Source organism: Phyllopteryx taeniolatus, chromosome 21, assembly GCF_024500385.1.
Source record: "Phyllopteryx taeniolatus isolate TA_2022b chromosome 21, UOR_Ptae_1.2, whole genome shotgun sequence".
In the NCBI taxonomy this organism is placed as follows: domain Eukaryota; kingdom Metazoa; phylum Chordata; class Actinopteri; order Syngnathiformes; family Syngnathidae; genus Phyllopteryx; species Phyllopteryx taeniolatus.
Genome location: NC_084522.1, coordinates 9,566,894 through 9,584,335, shown reverse-complemented (window position 1 = coordinate 9,584,335; position 17,442 = coordinate 9,566,894). Strand labels below are relative to the sequence as shown.

Genomic DNA, 17,442 nt, shown 5'->3' with positions numbered 1-17,442 from the left:
CCTGTTTCCTCTGTTGCTATCCTAGGGTAAGTCGTAGGATAAATTAGTACAGTATCTCATTTTGTTGAAAATTGGCTGCCTCCCGGAAGTAAAAAATTAAAACGCAAGAGGGACGCCCTTTCCCGTCCCGGCTTCCGTAGAAGGCCAGAAGCAAGCTAGCTTTTTTTTTTGGCGCCTGTGCTATTTGAGATAAAGAAGCTGACCGCGTGTTCATCACCAGCCATCGTCCAAGCTGAGGCGAGTTGTTTTAATTGAGCCTAAAAGGTAAGTCGTCGCAGCCAAAACAAGTGAAGCGACATTACTGCATTGCTCGGTTTTAAAAAGGTCAATTCTTTGAGGCTAATTGCAAGGGTTGTGTGCTTTTGTATGCTCTAACCGTCCAAGTTGGCGCTGCGTGTACATTTTAGTCGTTAGTTAACGGAACTTGAGGATTATTTCAGCCATTTTTAAAATAAGACGACTTGTGCATCTGTGGAGCCGGTTAACTTCTGCACTAACTTGTTGTTGGTTTTGTTTCGGTTCTAGGTCAATGTAACGTCGAGTGCGCCACCGTAGTGGTATAGTTACCCACAACGATAAAGATTAATATCAACAAACTTTGGGTCTTCTGTCATGATGCAACAGTTATCTTAAGACCATCTTTCTTGTAGAAAGTTGTTCTAACTTGTACAAAACGGACGTGTTGTTCCGTAGCTCTCATAGTGTGATGCAGGCTTCCATTATCTCATGGTTCTGTAGGATAAGCTGGTCTAGACTAACACATTTTTCCGGTTATTCAGCTTGATTTTAAGTGTAAACGTATTAACACTTGAAGTCTTATTGTGTATTATCTTTTTTTAATAGAGCACAGCATGGGCAAGAAGCAGAATACCAAGGGTAGGAAGGATTCACAGGAGGGGGGGCAGGGCACACAAGAGGAACCTGAGGAATTTGTGGTGGAAAAAGTTCTGGACCAGCGTATTGTGAATGGGAAGGTGGAGTTCTTCCTCAAGTGGAAAGGATTTACAGAGTGAGTTGCCTTGGGACAGACCCCCGATTTCCCCCGCGACCCCCGCTGCGGTCAAAGGGCTTCCCTGTTATAGGGTTGCCCATTTACTTATGTAGTTGCATGAAGACCCTGCACGTTTGCTTTCAATTCGGTGTTAAGTAGACTTTGCAAATTTCAGGGTATTTGTGTGATGCTGCTTTTCATTTTCATTTTGGAATAATAATAAAAAAATAAATAACTCTCATTTGCTCATCCAGAGCTGACAACACCTGGGAGCCGGAGGAGAACTTGGATTGTCCGGAGCTTATCAACGCTTTTCTTGAAGCCCAGAAGAACATTAAGGAGAAACCGGCTTCTCTGAAGAGAAAGGCAGCTGCAGACGACTCTGAAATGGATGCGAAGAAGAAAGATGCTGTGAGTAGTTTAGAAATGCCTCATCAAAATCTGCACAATAACAGCAAAGTCCCTTATGATTTTGAAATTGAATCTGCAGTGTCTGACAAAAAGTGAGTACACGCCTCACATCTTTAAAAATCTTTTCACAGGAGAACACTGGAGAAATTACACTTTGCTACAGTGTAACATAATCAAGTGCAGCTTGTATAACAGTGTATATTTACTCTACCCTCAAAATAACTTGATACAAAGCCACTGTTTAAAGCACTGTCAACAATGAAAATGGCCAAACCGGGCACAATTGGCAATTTTACCCTCTCTGGTCTCATGTGACTCAGTGTTACAAAGTCTTGGGTGTGATTGGGGAGCAGGTGTGGTAAGTTTAGTGTTTTTGCGCTGTCTCTCATTGCATCTCCTTGAAGACGCCTCATTTTGGCTGCCACTGTATAACTGGAATTACTTTTGAGTTATGAGGCAGGACAGTTCAGTCATGGTACATGACATCATACTGGCAGTACATGAATTAAACAAACAAGAAGCGGCACAAATATCTTTAAACTCCTTTTCTGTGTACATAGAATATACTTTACTATGATATACTAATAAAATCCACATTTACAGCCCGAGAAACCCAGAGGCTTTGCGAGGAACCTTGATCCAGAAAGGATCATTGGTGCAACAGACAGCAGTGGGGAGTTGATGTTCTTGATGAAATGGTAAGACACTCAATATTTTACATGTAAAAACACTTATATATTCAAAAAATGTAGCTCTCTGTAATGATGACATTGACACCACATTAGCAGATTTAAGTTGGTAATTGCCAAAATCAAACAAACCATTCCACGAAGCTTACATTATTCATTTGGAGCCATTATATAAGAAGTTGGTCACTTAAAACCTTCGGCAGGAAATGGCCCAAAACTGCGTTTTTGGTTTTCGGCCAAAAGACTCTTGTCTCTGACGATAAACAGCCGAAACAGGACGCTGCGATGACTCAAGCAAAACCCGCGGCCAGAGTGCGCTTCTCTGAATAAACCCTTGGAAGGGTCACCGACGACAAGGCGGTGTGCTCTGCGGTAGTCGGTCTCACACTTGCGATCCGATCAATAGACTTGCTAGACTGCATTCATCCATTTTTTTGACAGACCATATGAATCGTCAAGAATAAATCGAGTTGCTCCGTGCTGAATTGATCGTTGCGTCAAAAGAACTACGCCAAGTTAGGCTGACGGACACGTATACAATTGCAATGCCTTTCTTTTGCTGGGGTTAGTACACAGTCATAGCGCCAGAGTCCGAGTCGTGTGATTTTGAGTAGTGGTAGTTTCCGGGGCCAATACCGATTATTCGTAGTCAAGGAGGCCGATGCCTGATAATTGGAGCTGATATTCGTTTTGCAGTAAAAAGGCAAATATTTGCCAACCTTTAAATATCTTTTAAGCACATTTATTAAACAGCTTTTTCAGATTTGCAACATGTCATTTATTTATTTTTTTAATCTTGGAAAATAGGCATTTTTGTTTTAGAATTCTAACTAAGTGCAGGGAGCTCCCAACCTGCTGTAACTAATGGATAGCTTAAACATAAAGCTGGCGTCTTGGCACAGGGGTAATGTCTGCAGTTTGTAACAACAACAACTTGTAAAGTCTTTAAATTTTGCATTTCATATGGAACTGTATTTTCTGTTATTCGTTTTAGTACTAAACTACTTGTTACATATTCCGCACTACCCTCAAATGGGCTTTTAATTGCAACTGAGTTTGGAGCTACCTTTTAGGAAGTGGACTTTTAAGCGTTCTAGTTTTACTTCTACGATGTTGCACTGTGAAATGGATTGACCTTTTAAGAAGCTCTTTATTTTGTTACGGCACTAAAACTTTTTTATTTTGTTTTTTATTTTAGTTTATTCAGGACCGAATATTTGTAAAATTTGTTTGCAACATTTTGTGCTGTACCACTCATTCTATAAAAACAATTACTTAGTTTGAGCCACTGCTGCACTCTACTTAAACCCATATAATAATGTGTCATACATGTATTTAATTGAAACTATTTCAATGCACTTTTTTTATGCAATGCTGGGGTATCTGAAAAGATGCTGATCAGATAAAAATAATGTGACTGGTCCATGTTTACTACCACAAGATTGGACTGGGACAACTCTAGTTAATTGTAAAACAAGAACTACAAAATATTGTACCTTTTTTACTAGGATGGTGCGTATGGTGATCCACTTTGCATTGTACATTCTATTAATATAGTTGCATATGAGGAGCCTGGCCAACGAAGTGCTAATAGCAAATTGTTGACTCTTCTTTCTCCATTTGTCGCTGCAGGAAAGACTCTGATGAAGCCGACTTAGTCCCAGCCCGAGAGGCCAACACCAAGTGCCCTCAAGTGGTCATTGCCTTCTATGAGGAGAGGTTAACATGGCACTCGTGTCCGGAGGATGAAGCTCAGTAGTTAGCTGCCTCTGGGCCTGGTACCTCCTCCTTTTTCCTCAGGACTGACTCTCCTCCGTTGGCCTGGCCTTCTAGTTTTAGCTGTTCTAGTTTAGGTTTTTGTTGTTTTTTTGGGGGGGGCCGGGGGTTCTGTCTTCAAAATGTACCACTTGCATAGCCCAGCTGCGTAGGAGAGCTGAAATTGTTCCATATGATAGATATGTTATCACAGTCGTTTTAATAATACTTGGTTTGTGGAACCTGAGTCACACACCGCCTACACAGCCTCATCCCAGAATTGCATATGGTTACACGCATCTTATGCCATTGTTCTCGCAAGCTCAATGGAAGGAAGAGTTTTCTCTGACATTTTTTTTCCTTCTGTTTTTCAACTTGTTGTTGGTTTTTTTTGTAAATATTGCTTTGATTCAAATAAAGGTGTTTTTTTTTTTTTTTTATTATTACCAAATTCCAACTCAAATACAGATTTTTTTGTGAACTGGCCGCTTTAATATAAACTTATCTAATTCTAAAGGTTTGAAACTAAAGTGATCCTTATTGCTGTACTTGAGGCTCATGTATCATGTACTTTTCCCATCTATTTTGGAGTAGTTTTAAGAGCCCATTAAAATGTAATGAACAAATTGGCTAATAACTGAAAAACACTTTTTTTCAGGTTAGATGAATTTTTGAATGCAAGAAGCTCTAGATTTTTAGGCTAGCACAAGACCACAGTCACCTCGAGTCATTCATCGCTGAAAAAATTGTCTGTTGACATTACTAATGTATGTAACTTGCATGTGATTAAAATGTGCCAACTATTTTTTTTAATTCCCTTGTCAAAAATTAGATCAGTTACCAGATTTTAGTCATATGCAACTGATGTACATGTTCAAATTAAGTTAATTCAAATGACAGTTTCTCAGCGTTGTAGCTGAAATTTATCTTAAATAAGGCCATGGATGGGGAATATCTTGTTTCTCCGTATGTGTTGCATTGTTAGTTAGTGTTCCCTGTTTGACATTCCTCCATGTTGCGTCTGTCTCCGAAACACACACACACACACACACACCTATCAGCCTCGCAAGATTTCAATCAAAAGGTATCAACTGTGGTTGATGTCATTTTTATGTTCTGTCATCTGCACCGGTTGAAAAAATGAAACAATCCTGTACAAAAAAGTACAGATAACTGTTTTGAAATGTAGGTTGTCAAACTAAAGTTAAAAAAATAATAATTAACTACCCATACCTGAAAATTTACTTATGTACAGTAATGAAGTATTTGTAGTTTGTTACTTCTACAATGGGAAATGCATCATGTGAGGAATTAATACAATTTGGCAACAATATCTGTATTTTGGATAGAAAAGTGCAATTAAACATTTGCACAAAATAGTGTGTCTTGATTGAGTCAAATCTAATCAATGAAGCACTGTCATCTCTTGTATGCAAATTTCTTCAGATCCTACATGGTAATATAAATGAAAGGAGAGCTATAGCAAACCATGATTCACATTTATTATATAGTCCAGTCCAGTTATGCTGCTACAATGGTTGTATTATTGTGGAAGTATTTTGCAGCTGTATACATCTCTATTGTATCATACCGAAAGGTATTTGGAATATTTTTGGTTACTAAGCTACATGAAAGGATCAGCATATTGGAAACACCTGTCAGTATTATGCAATTCGTTGAATATTTTGGAAATTGCTACACAACAGTTAAACCTAACAACTTCAAACCCCAGGACTCCACCCTCCACAAAGACCCCACTGTATGCAAATTTCAAGAGCCAGTATTTGTAAACTACTCAGTTGAGTTTAGTGTTAAGCTTCCCTCCCTGGTTGGACATGCTGGACATTTTTATTTGAATAGCTGGGCCAGCGTTGTAAGTGCTTTTTGTCTTTTAATTTGGAGGAATATTTTGGAAAAGAATGCGACAGCATGACTTTGGCGGGAAAGTGTGACTATAAACAACTAATTAGCATAAGTGGCACATTGTAGTTAACATATAGTGATATTCCTTATATAGGGGTCTGCAGTGTCTTTTAAAGGCCAGCTAAACTGTTTGGTTGTTGACATACTGTAAATAGCATTGAATTGAAAATGAAGTTAAGAACTAAATATATTACTGATTTAGTATTTTTATGACATTCCTGATTTCTTTTAATGGCTCTGTACTGCATAAGAAGGTATATTTCCAGCAATATTTAGAAGGAGGGCTAAATTTTTTGGTGCATGTGTACAGACCGTACAATATATCACAAGACAAGTGAGTACCCTTGAGGGGGGCTACCATCACATGAACAACTATCAGGTTGTTTACATAGTTCTTTCTATTGAATCCTCAAACTCTGTAGGCATTAAAATTAAAAACAATATCTTAATGAGGCTTGGAGTGGATGTTCATGTTGATGTTGAGTTCTGTTTCAATTGTCAATATAATCTGGATATTTATTTTAAATTTCATTCTGCTCAGGTTTCTTTGCCCTGCAGCCTTTTTCCATTTCAAAGTGATGTTTACAATTTCTATACATTTGGTTGCATCCCCCAATGTTTCCCACTCAGCTCTATAAGGTACATGGGGGCTCAATGTAACAGATTGCAGTATACATTAACTGCAAGCAGGCAATGTACATGTAAACAGCACAATATGTGAACTTGCTGACAGGGTGATCATATTTGGTTAATTTTAGCATTTTATGAGCACGCGTTGGGCCTTCACTCCGTGACATGATTCAATATCAAGGTTTAACAAATATATTTCAAATGTCTGAAAGTTTTATTTATTTATTTTTTAATATCGATTGACATTTCACTATGGCAGAGTGGACATGTTAACGTTGACAACAGCACTTAATATGATGAAAATGATGAGACATTTGGGCACTTATAATAAGAGCCGTGTCATTATTGTGCTCCATTTTAATGATAACGGTCTGAATGCTTCTGACGAGGTCACCAAGGGCAATTCATAGTGATCTTTCCCTATTTGTTCAAATTAGTGTCCAACAATTAGATTTTTAGCCTGAGGTTCTATAATGTTTTGACTTGCATTGTTTATATGTAGCGACAGTCCCCGCCCCCCTGACCTGCCCAGGTGGTTTCATTTAACGATCACCTAATTTCCCACCACTGAAGAGCAGGTGTGGACGCGCACGCCGTTTGTGAGCTTTTTTTTTTGTACGAACACTTTTAGTGGTAGTTTGCTTTTCTTTTCTTTTTTTAACAATCCCTTGTGCGGGGAAAAGGCGTGAACAAGGAACTTGGAGAGGTTGCAATGATCGTTTGATTCAGTACACGCGAGGCTGAATCTGTTTTCAAGCACATACTGGAGGTGTGTTAATAGAGTCGACAAGAAAAAGGTAGGCACAGCATGGAAATACTAATAATTCTGTAAACAATGTGAGTTGGGTTGTAAACGTGTACTGTCCTCTGTGATGTTTTTTTATTTTTATTTTTTATTTTAAATTGACTTAGACTTATGGTGATGTTCAAGTGTATTCAGTCTTTAAAAAAAATTCAAATACAATTCATGTAAACTATCTTCATGTAACTATGTGTAGTTATATTTTACACGTTATTCAAAATGAGCCTGTTTTTTTACAATCATGTGGTCAGAAAATTCTATTTAAATGTGAGTGAGTGAGTGAGTGAGAGAGAGCGAGAGAGTGCTAGTTTCCATTTTGACTGCTGTTTGTATCACTGATGTCAAACTCAAGGCCCGGGGGCTAGTTGCGGCACGTCACATTTTATGTGGCTTGCTTAAGTAAATTGTGTGTCAACTGTTGATGTTTCTTGTGAAAATCTGTGCCAAAATAGCAAGTTGTCTTCACTAATACCTGTGAGACATAGGCAGCATTATTATTATTAATTTATTTTTTTGCTACTATCACCTTTTTAAAATAAGTTGAACAAACTATTTTCATTGACTTCTGATTTCAAAACTATTTATGCATCGTTGTTGTGTACTCTGGTTTCCTCCCACAGCCCAAAAACATGCATTCATTGGGGACTCTAAATTGCCCGTAGGTGTGAGTGCGAATGGTTGTTTGTTTGTATGTGCCCTGCGATTGGCTGGCAACCAGTTCAGGGTGTACCCTGCCTCCTGGCCGATGACAGCTGGGATAGGCTCCAGCACGCCCGCGACCCTAGTGAGGAGAAGCGGCTCAGAAAATGGATGGATGTTGTGTATTTGTAATATGAGGTGATGGCACACGATTTCGCAGTCATAATGGCCTTATGAGAGAAACCAAAACTACAATGTGGCCTGTGACAAAAATGAGATTGCAGGGGTGGTTTAGATAATTGAGCGAATTCTGTGGCATGCATTGCTTGTGTGACGACGTAAAGTAAATGTTCAAGTATTGGGGAACGTGGTTCGTAATCACCCTAAAACTCCCACAACAAATATTTTGTCCACATAATAGTTTATAGCAAATGGTTTGTGAGTGCTGGCATGTGGGTTCATGTGACTTGGAGCAGAGTGAATGGAGCCTTCGGTCATAGCATTATGTGCGCTCGATTGACTGTGCTTGGACTCTGGTCCCAGATAGTTTCGCTCATTAATGTCAAAAAAGTCACATGGAATTATACCCTCAATCTTAGAAAAAGCTTAAGTGTCACGTTTTGATGTCAATTGCTGCATGCAAAACCTTTTCTCTTTCAGTGGAATTTTTTTTCCCCCTGAAAATGTTGCACTATAATAGATGCATTTATTCTGCTGGTTGGCCTGCATTAGTGCTGATTGTGTGCAAAAGAGGCTTTGTTTCTAATCCTGTTTTGGTGTTGTGAACTAAAATCCTCCTCCTGTGCCCTTTTTTTTAATTATTTTTTTCCTTTTCCTGCTTTTATGCTTATATCAGCTGAAAGGGGCACTTCCTGGGTCGTTAAGCTGTGTAACTACCTCAGCTGTATAAAACACCTCTTAAACGCTATGGAATAATCGTGGAATGCAAATGACCAGCATATATTATCAGTGGTACACTGTGCATTTGGTACCTGGGCCTTCAGGAAACCTGACTTAATCCACCTCTATAATACTATCACCAAGTAATTAAAGGAATCATCAATACTATACACAGAACACAACTGTGCCATGTACATCAACCCCGAGAATCATTATTTATCCAATGATATGACAAAAAATATGAAAGAAGTGATAAATTCACCATCCTTGTTTTGCTCTGAGCAACCAATCTGAGGAGTGCAAAATGCTGACATTGATGGCCAGCACTTTGGCCCTATGAGGACAAATATGAAATCAGTCTTTTATTATAGTTTGAGTTACATCACACCTTTTCCTGCTAAGAATAAGTTCATACAATTTCATGGAACAAATACTAGAATTTATGTTGTTAATATAGGTCAGTGCTTTTGATCATGTTTAGGCTGCAGGCCTTAGCGGCTTTGATGATCTCTCAAGGATTGACATTGGATGGTGGATGGTTAATAAAAAGCTCATTGTTCATAAATCTTACTCCAATGTGTTGTCATCTTGTAGGGTTCCACCATGGACAGCATGTTTGACAATCTTGCTAAAACCGTAAGTATCCACAGCATTAACCTACTACTATTCGATGACCGTTGTTGTATCCCATTAGAGCCGTTCTTTATTGCATTCCACATTTTAAGGAGTTCATCAGCATCTTTGTTGGAAACCCAAGGCTCCAAAAACATGACCTTTGGCACACGCATGTCGATTATGAAATCTGTCTACACGTGAGTAGCATCACATCCTAAGTAGGTTGTCGTTGATTTATTTTTTTTCCATGTTTGCTAATGTTTGTCTCGGTCTCTCGTAGACAAATAGCATGTGTTTTCGCAAGAAAGCGTCAATGGTGAGACGACGTTACAGAGAATTTGTTTGGCTGCGACGTTGTCTGGAACAAAACGCTCTAATCATGTAGGTTCTCATGTCCCTGATTAGATTTAAGTGACATCCTCTCTCTGTGGGAATTAATAAGTGGATAATGTTCCGGTCTTCCTCCAGAGAAATCCCCAAGTTGCCGCCCTGGAACCCTTTCTTCAGCATGAGAAACGCAGAGCAGGTCAGACAAAGGATGAAGGGTCTGCAGGAGTTTTTAGAAATGTGAGTTTCGCCTCAAGTCAATTTTCATGTGTGGCGGAGGCTGACCTCACGGGCGATGCTTTTTAACTGCGTTTCATTTCCTCTCTAGTGTTCTTCACATGCCGTTGTTGTTGTCAGACAGTCGACTCCATCTGTTCCTTCAGTCCGACCTCAGCACCAAAAAGATGCAAAAGTGTGCTCTTGGCAAGACCAGGTACACTGTGGCCGAAGCTATCCAGTGCTTCGACAGCGGCTGCCTCCCAACATTGGAAGATAAGGCCTCATGTGATTCGGACTGTGAAAGGTATGACTGCACAGGTTTTTTTTTTTCTTCTTTCTTTCTCCTATTTTGTTTCAAATTTCGTTGGGACAGACATGAGGCTATCATCATTCTACAGCTTAGGCTTTGCAGTTTTTGTTAGCATGCCCATTGCTCGCCAACTGACATTGGCGCAGCGTCTGAGTGCAGTTCAGCACCAGTTGACTTTATGGCCATCACATTGCTTCAATGCGTAGTACAATTTACACTATCTGCGGCCAAGTTTCTCAACGCAGGATCTGTTCTTGACAAACCACGCAACTGAGCGCCTGCTACTACCAACACGAATAAAATGATTTTATTTTATATTGTTACAAAGCAATAAGTCTACCGACTTCAAGTTATTGATCATCATGATCTTCCACTTGAGGCCTTTGAACAACCTGAAGTTGGCTGGGATAAAGATTTATGACTCTCCCAAGCGTCCGCTGAATCTAGCTTTTGTTTATGCTAAGTTCCAGTGGAGCCCTCCAGATTGACTTTCCCTGGCTTTGCACGAACGCCTGCGCTCGCAGTTCAGTGTTTTGATCAGTGGTGACAGAAAGAGGCCTTCTGCTGTTTTTTTAAAGAACAGATCTCGTTTTAAGAAACTTGCCATGGATAGCGTAAATTATACAACCCGTTGGAGCAGGGGGACGGCCATAAAGCTTCTCAACCTGACTCTGAACTGCAGAAGGGGACGACACATTTTTTTATTTTTATTTTTTTTTATTTTTATTTTTATTTATTTTATTTTTTTTGCGCCAGGTGGCAATTTTGCACCCCTGCGCCAATGTCAATTGGCAAAATTTTGGCAACGGAACAATATGCTTGCAAAAACTGCTAAGCCTAAGCTGTCAAATGCTACTGGACTCACATCTGTTTGAATGATACCTGAAACAAAAAGGGAAGCGTATAGTGACTTTTGGGACCACCCTGTCTGTATATGCGCCCTTAAAACAAGCTGCTTTGCATGATGCCATTACTGCACTGATTTTTGTTTCTGTCTGAACAGCTTCTCTTCGTCAGGCTTGGGCTTAAGTGTGGACAGCACCATTCATGGAAGTTCCCTCAACTTCGAGTCATCTGACAGAGAGGCAGAATTGTGCACTTGTGATTTAGTCGCCCACAAAACAACTCGGTGAACCCTGAGGTTCAACATCTATGGACAAGTGAATTCCTTCATTAACCTCTAAAAACAATCTATTTTTTTTCCCTTATTCATATTATATGCTCTTTTTAAAAAAATAAGCTAAGTACAGTAATGCCGGTTATTTCATTGTGTACTAAAAGAATATTTCATGTTTTTTAAAAAAAAATGTACAGTAAATCTAAATTTATAAATTCTTAATTGCATCCTATGTTTATATTTTTATCAGCGCTGAAGAAGTTAGTCAGGTATCTTTTGGAATTGCAGAGGGTTTTTTTTTTTTTTTTTTTTTTTTAGAGAAAAAGCTATGAGAATACTTTATGATCTCGTTAAAGGATGAATAAACTGTTTTTGAAGAAAAATGCCATACAGTACCGTGCTGATTTCACTAAGCCTGCTGACCTGAGCTGTGCACAATGCAGCCCAGTAGAGGGAGTATAGACATCACATGAGGAGCGCTGGCATTTCCACTCACATTGGTTACTGTATGACTGATTTAAGATTTGAATGAACATTTTTGGATTGAATAAGGCACTGATCTATTTGTAATTTGCAGTGGTAATATTTTAATAGCCTTTGTCACCAAAATATTAGCACCTCACTAACAGTGTAATGTAAATCCTCATTGTTGCACAAAAATTCTACTGTTGATCTACCTTTTTAAACGATGACTTTTGAGATTCTATTGCAAGATGTGCACAAATTCTGAATCCATGGCTACTGCTTGTTCAGGTGGACCGTGTCAACCAACATGCTACTTGTTTGGCTTCAGGGTGGTGACCAAAGGAAGATGAGATCTGCCATTTGACAGCTTTCCAGGTGGGAGAAGATGGCAAATTAATTACTATAACACCCAATTGCAGGAAATCATCTGCAAGAAACACGACAGCCTGACAGTGTGTGTGTGTGTGTGTGTGTGAGAGAGAGAGTGAGTAAATGAGGGCCAGAGGTAGTGGACAGCTCTGTAAATTGAAAGCTGATGACATAAGCGAAGGCTCATTAAAGGAGACAGCATTCGTCCCCTGTCCCACCTCACCCCTCCCATCAACAGCTGGACTGGTGTGAGCTCGGCCTGTCCCGCATCTCTCCCCGGATGTGCACACAAGTCATAATGAAGCTGTCAGCGACTTCACACACACACCCTGAGATGTATACACACGACAAACACACTGGCGCCTTGGCTGAGAAAGTATGGCATTTGCAGCCATACTAGTGTGAGGGCTGCACTCGAGTAAACAAATATGTTCCTCGTTTTATTGTCGGAGGCACGATCTCACTGTGTTAAGCTTAACCGTATCGTGTCCTATGAAAACCAAACATGGCTGCTCATTCAGATGCAGCAAGTGGTGCCGTCTTTGTGTAGTCGTGTATCTGCATCTATAGACAGTGAGGGGGAGCTAACATTTAGATATTGAGCATTCAGCGTACATATCTATTTCAGCTTGGTAATTTATAACTCAATTTCCAGTGTGCACTGAAGCACTTCATACCTCCAAAACACCCAACAAAGGCCTAGCCCAAATTGTATTTCAAAGCAATTAGGGTGTCCACTGAGTTGTGAAGGCACTGCCACGCAGACGCTCTGGGCCTGCGTGATATTTTTAATTCTTCATTTTCTGTCACATTAGTCAACTTCGTGCCTCCAGACAGGTGAACTCTGACTGTCTGACAAAATGACAGCGATCGTGCGCCCACGTCTTGACGTGGACAGGATTTGAATGTATAAGTGTCAGGGTTAGAAGCTTCTGCCTCTTATGTGATGAAATAAATTCCAAGATGGATCTAATGGAGTACAGACCACAAAATACTATATCTTGCAAGACCTCAACTCAGTGATGGTCGAAAGGCAAGTAGCTTTATTCTATTTTATTTCTGTTTATACCTGCATAAAAGCCAAGTTATGTTAAAAAAAAGTGCTTAAACAGCCCCTATCAATATTTTTCCACCTTTTATTGAGCCGAGGCTCATATTTGACAGAAAAATCCAAATCTACTGCACACCGTCAAACAAAAATTGTACATGTTTGAAATGAGCTTGTCCATTTATTGCTAAATCTGGGCCTGTTGAGCACAAAGCTATTCAATTGTATGAATGGCAACATGTGGTCACATAGTACACTCATTGTACACTCTTCTGCACTCCAGCAGAAGAGCACCTAAGTGTTCTGCCTGTCACGAGACGTCACTGACATAAAGAGAGAAATATTTTGTAGTAAATAATTGTCTGACCAATTTTGTAAAATCCTATGATGTTGGCATTCTCTCTCTTGCATTCGTTCTCTTTTGCCATATTCATTCCAGATCCTGATGTTATCGATCCAGCTTGTTTTCCTTCTCCTTCGATGGTCACCCAAGCATTGGTCTTTTTGCCTTTACACCTGGCCTGCAGCATTCTGCACCATACCCACATCTCAGAGTCCTCTCTCCATCTTCTGGATGTCACTTTGTTTCAAAGTCCAGCTTCCCCCACCATACAAAGCAATACTTTACACCATTTATGTCAAACTCAGGCCCGGGGGCCAAATTGGCCCACGATGTAATTATATTTGGCCCGCAAGACCATATCAAATGTGTATTAGAGCTGCCCCGCCAGTATATAGCACATGCGCCACTAATATTACAAATCCCAGAATTATTTGCTAATGTGTTGGCCCATCATTCTCGACCGGCGAGTGCCCCTTCCCTTTCTGTTGCAGTCGTTAGCGACTACGCTACAAGTCTCCTCGAGCCAATTTACACTTCTCCTTCCCAAAAATGGCCAACCGAAAGATGGAAAACGGTTAAATTCCAAGACAGGTGGGAGGCAGATTATCTGTTGACTAAAGTAAAAGACAGACCTGTTTGTCGTGTGCGGAACAAAGGATATTACATCATTGAATTAATGTTTGTTTTTTGTTTTTAAATGCCCTTTATCAACTCCTAGGCCGAGACTGTTAATAGTTTGGATTTTTATAGAAGGACATTATTTTTTGGGGTTGTTGTGTTGTTGGCCTTTGAAAAAAGATTTACATAAAAAAAAGAGAAGAATTCATGTTCTCTATTTAAATACAAAACAAACAAATACCGCTGATGTCTTTATCGCAAATTTGATTTCTCGTGTTCATAATATTAAAGTTTGTTTATTCCAGATGCAGTGTTTAATCAAAATTTCAGTTTGTTGTCAATGATAAACTTTAACGCTACATTTCTGCCGAAAAGGGAAACATGATTTTCATGAAATATTGAGTTTGGCCTGCGACGTTGTCCCAATTAAAAATGTTGGCCCACTGTGAATTTGAGTTTGACACCCCTGCTTCTACACTCAAGAGTTCATCAGCTGTTTCTTTAGTTTCAGGCCAACTGAGAGTCCACGGCACACTGGTTGGGGATCACTTGACCCTGTAACACACAAATTCGGTTTCTATGACTTTCAATGAAAACAATTGATACTGCAGCAGCACAGCTTCCTGTGTAGTGTTTGCATGTTTTCCCTATGCTTGCATGGGGTTGCTCCATGTACCTCGGCTTCCTTCCACATTCCAGAAACAAGCATGGTTCAGTGAAAACTCAAAATTGTCAATGGGTGTGAATGCGAGCGTCAGTGGTTGTGGGTATGTGGCGACCATGCAGTCCAGGGTGTAGCCTCCTCTCACCCAAAGTCAGCTGGGATGGGCTCCAGCTCACTCATGACCCGATTAATGAGAACAAGTGCTATAGAAAATGGATAGATGGACATAATTCCATTTACACTCGTCTGACAGCTAAAAAAAAAACATTTAAATGGTGCTCAAAACATTGCCTATACAGTCAGTAAAGTGACTTGACCCTGGAACACATTAACTCAGTTCATTTCATTATTTTCTATCGGAAAATGGATTCTAAATCCGGAACAGATTGTGTTCAACCTCAACACTGTATATCGGTTTTAGTTATGATGAGTCTTAGTTATTAGCTCTTTTCTACTCTCACCTGACTCCACCACCGGGAATGGCTTCAACTCTATGACCCTTTCAAAAGTCAACAATGGCAAAACCCATAAGAGCAAATTGGCCACCAGAACGCTCGCTCGAGTCCTGCCTCAGTCTCTCCATCGCTCTTTCTTTTAATTTCCTCAAATTCCACCTCGCTCAAGTCTCAGCTTCTGTCCCTGGGCTGCTTCGTTAATTAGCTGCCCTCTCATTGTGGTTCTCTGTTTTTCCGCTGACACTGAAGGCCCAGCTCGCCACACCTCAGCTGTCTGGCTGTTGAGGAAAGAGGCTTGGATCTCGACCTCTCGTCCCACTCCCCTTCCTCCTGTCTCTCCCTTTTTGAACAGGTGTCAAAGGTGGCAACATGCATTCTATTTGGGATTATTACCTCTAAAGTGCTATTGCATAGCGTATCATTAAAAATCAATGCATCTTCCTCCCGTCCTTCCTCACCCTGCCGTTGCACTCCTTAAACACACATACTCATTTTGCACGCACCCTGCACATCGCCAGCCATTTAACTACTAAAATACGACCCGTGCGTGGATAAATGTCACAGGGCCATCTATCTGTGAGTGTTAAAAGTCGGCTAATGGAGATGACATATTACTGGCCTAAATGACTGCAATAAAAGCTCCCGCCGTACCTCGCCGCCCCGCGGCCCTGGCAGTGCTGCTATATGTTCGACAGAAGGAGGCGAGGAACAATGCGGCTGAGGTCACATCGGGCTGAAGTCTCCTAATTGAATGGAATAAAAGTAACAAGGAGATATTTCAAGAGACACTCTACGTGACACACCACCTTTGACCTCTCGTATGAGAAGCCGGCCGTACGTTATGAGTCTGGTCGATTTTCCGTGCGTGTCAATACAGCGAGGGTGCCTCGGCGATCAATAGAGCTGCTTCAAACTCTCCCGAGGAGCCTCAGCAGATTCCGGCTCACCACGTCTTCCTCCTCCTCATCCTCCTCCATCCGTCCATCTCCTTATTAATTACCCTCCTCTAGCCATGCGTGTCTCTCTCTCTGAGTGAATGGAGCCGTTGTAATTGCTTCTCTCTGGAGCAGTTATGAGCGTCGCAACGGCGCTGGACGGAAAGCGCATTTGCATTCAGGATGAGCAGAGATGAAGAGCGCAAGCGGGCGCTGCCCTCCTGCCCCATACTGAGCAGCTTCACTTACTCTTTTTCTATACCTTCCTCCTCCCTCTGCTAATCTGTTAACCCCCCTCTTTCCTTCATGCCTCCCTACTTCTTATCTACCCCCCACCCCTTCACAGCATGGCTCCCCTTGCATTGTCTTTCCACAGAGTTCCAAGGTCGACGGGAGCTTGCTCATCAGAGCAGGGTTTATTACGCTTAATGCAGGTATGGATGAGCCAATTTGTGTGTGTGTGCATGCGTGTTTGTGTGCAAGCATATCCAGAGGCCTGCTAATGTGAACATAAATACTCACTCGCTTATACACACACCCAAGGGTGTGTGTGTGGGGGGGGGGGTTGTTACGCTACTTCTATTTTCCTGCTTGATACGCTTTTCTTTTGTGTTTCAACATTGTGATCAATACGGTTAAAACAGCAAATCAAGCCTCAGCATTCCCACTGTTGGCGGACATGGTTCCCCCAGGGAGGTGCTCATCTTTATCAGCATTACTTACTGTGAGTGTGTGTTCCTACCCCACACGGCGTGATCTAATAGAAATGACAAAGTGCACCTGGAGATGTAGTTTGAAGGAGTAGTGAGCTGTAGGTTGGTTTGCACAAGCGATGGACTCTTCATTTTCACTCATCTAAATTCCCTATTCCCATAGCCATTTACCTTAACAATATGTGTCTGCCAACAGGGGGATCGCAATACATTACAGGCCACCATACGTCTTTTACAGGTTTACGTACTTGGAACAATACATGAGATCATAAATTTATCATTGCACACATTTTATTTGATAATCCAGTGAGAATATCCCCTTCAACTATCCTAAAGAGTCCCTGAGCATTGTTGCTCATGTTTTTGTATTGCTATTATTTAGGAGTGTGTTTATTAATGTGATATAGGCAGTGATGTAGAACAGCACCATAGTCAGACTCAGAGGTGTTTCTAGTAGTACTACTTTCCCCCCCCCCCCCCCCCCCTTCTAAAACTGACAATCAT

General features: G+C 40.7%; 2 protein-coding genes across 5 annotated transcripts; both read left to right on the top strand.

The window, feature by feature from the left end:
- The first annotated feature begins 108 nt into the window (after nt 1-108).
- Nucleotides 109-4,279, top strand: cbx3a (chromobox homolog 3a (HP1 gamma homolog, Drosophila)). Of its 2 annotated transcripts, none has more exons than XM_061759648.1 (5): nt 109-264; nt 844-1,009; nt 1,246-1,402; nt 2,006-2,100; nt 3,724-4,279. In XM_061759648.1, exons 2-5 carry the CDS (start codon nt 852-854, stop codon nt 3,848-3,850), a joined length of 537 nt encoding a protein of 178 aa, XP_061615632.1. In that variant the 5' UTR covers nt 109-264; nt 844-851; the 3' UTR covers nt 3,851-4,279. The 2 variants fall into 2 exon arrangements, with proteins under 2 accessions (XP_061615632.1, XP_061615633.1); XM_061759649.1 differs by lacking the exon at nt 109-264 and adding an exon at nt 278-324.
- A 169-nt stretch (nt 4,280-4,448) lies between these two features.
- Nucleotides 4,449-13,542, top strand: snx10a (sorting nexin 10a). 3 transcript variants are annotated; one of them, XM_061759646.1, is made up of 8 exons: nt 4,449-5,719; nt 9,335-9,376; nt 9,466-9,552; nt 9,636-9,736; nt 9,824-9,922; nt 10,011-10,205; nt 11,215-11,371; nt 12,082-13,542. In XM_061759646.1, exons 1-7 carry the CDS (start codon nt 5,336-5,338, stop codon nt 11,342-11,344), a joined length of 1,038 nt encoding a protein of 345 aa, XP_061615630.1. In that variant the 5' UTR covers nt 4,449-5,335; the 3' UTR covers nt 11,345-11,371; nt 12,082-13,542. The 3 variants fall into 3 exon arrangements, with proteins under 3 accessions (XP_061615630.1, XP_061615629.1, XP_061615631.1); XM_061759645.1 differs by lacking the exon at nt 12,082-13,542 and having other exon boundaries at nt 11,215-11,643; XM_061759647.1 differs by lacking the exons at nt 4,449-5,719; nt 12,082-13,542 and adding an exon at nt 6,955-7,196 and having other exon boundaries at nt 11,215-11,643.
- The last annotated feature ends 3,900 nt before the right edge of the window (nt 13,543-17,442 follow it).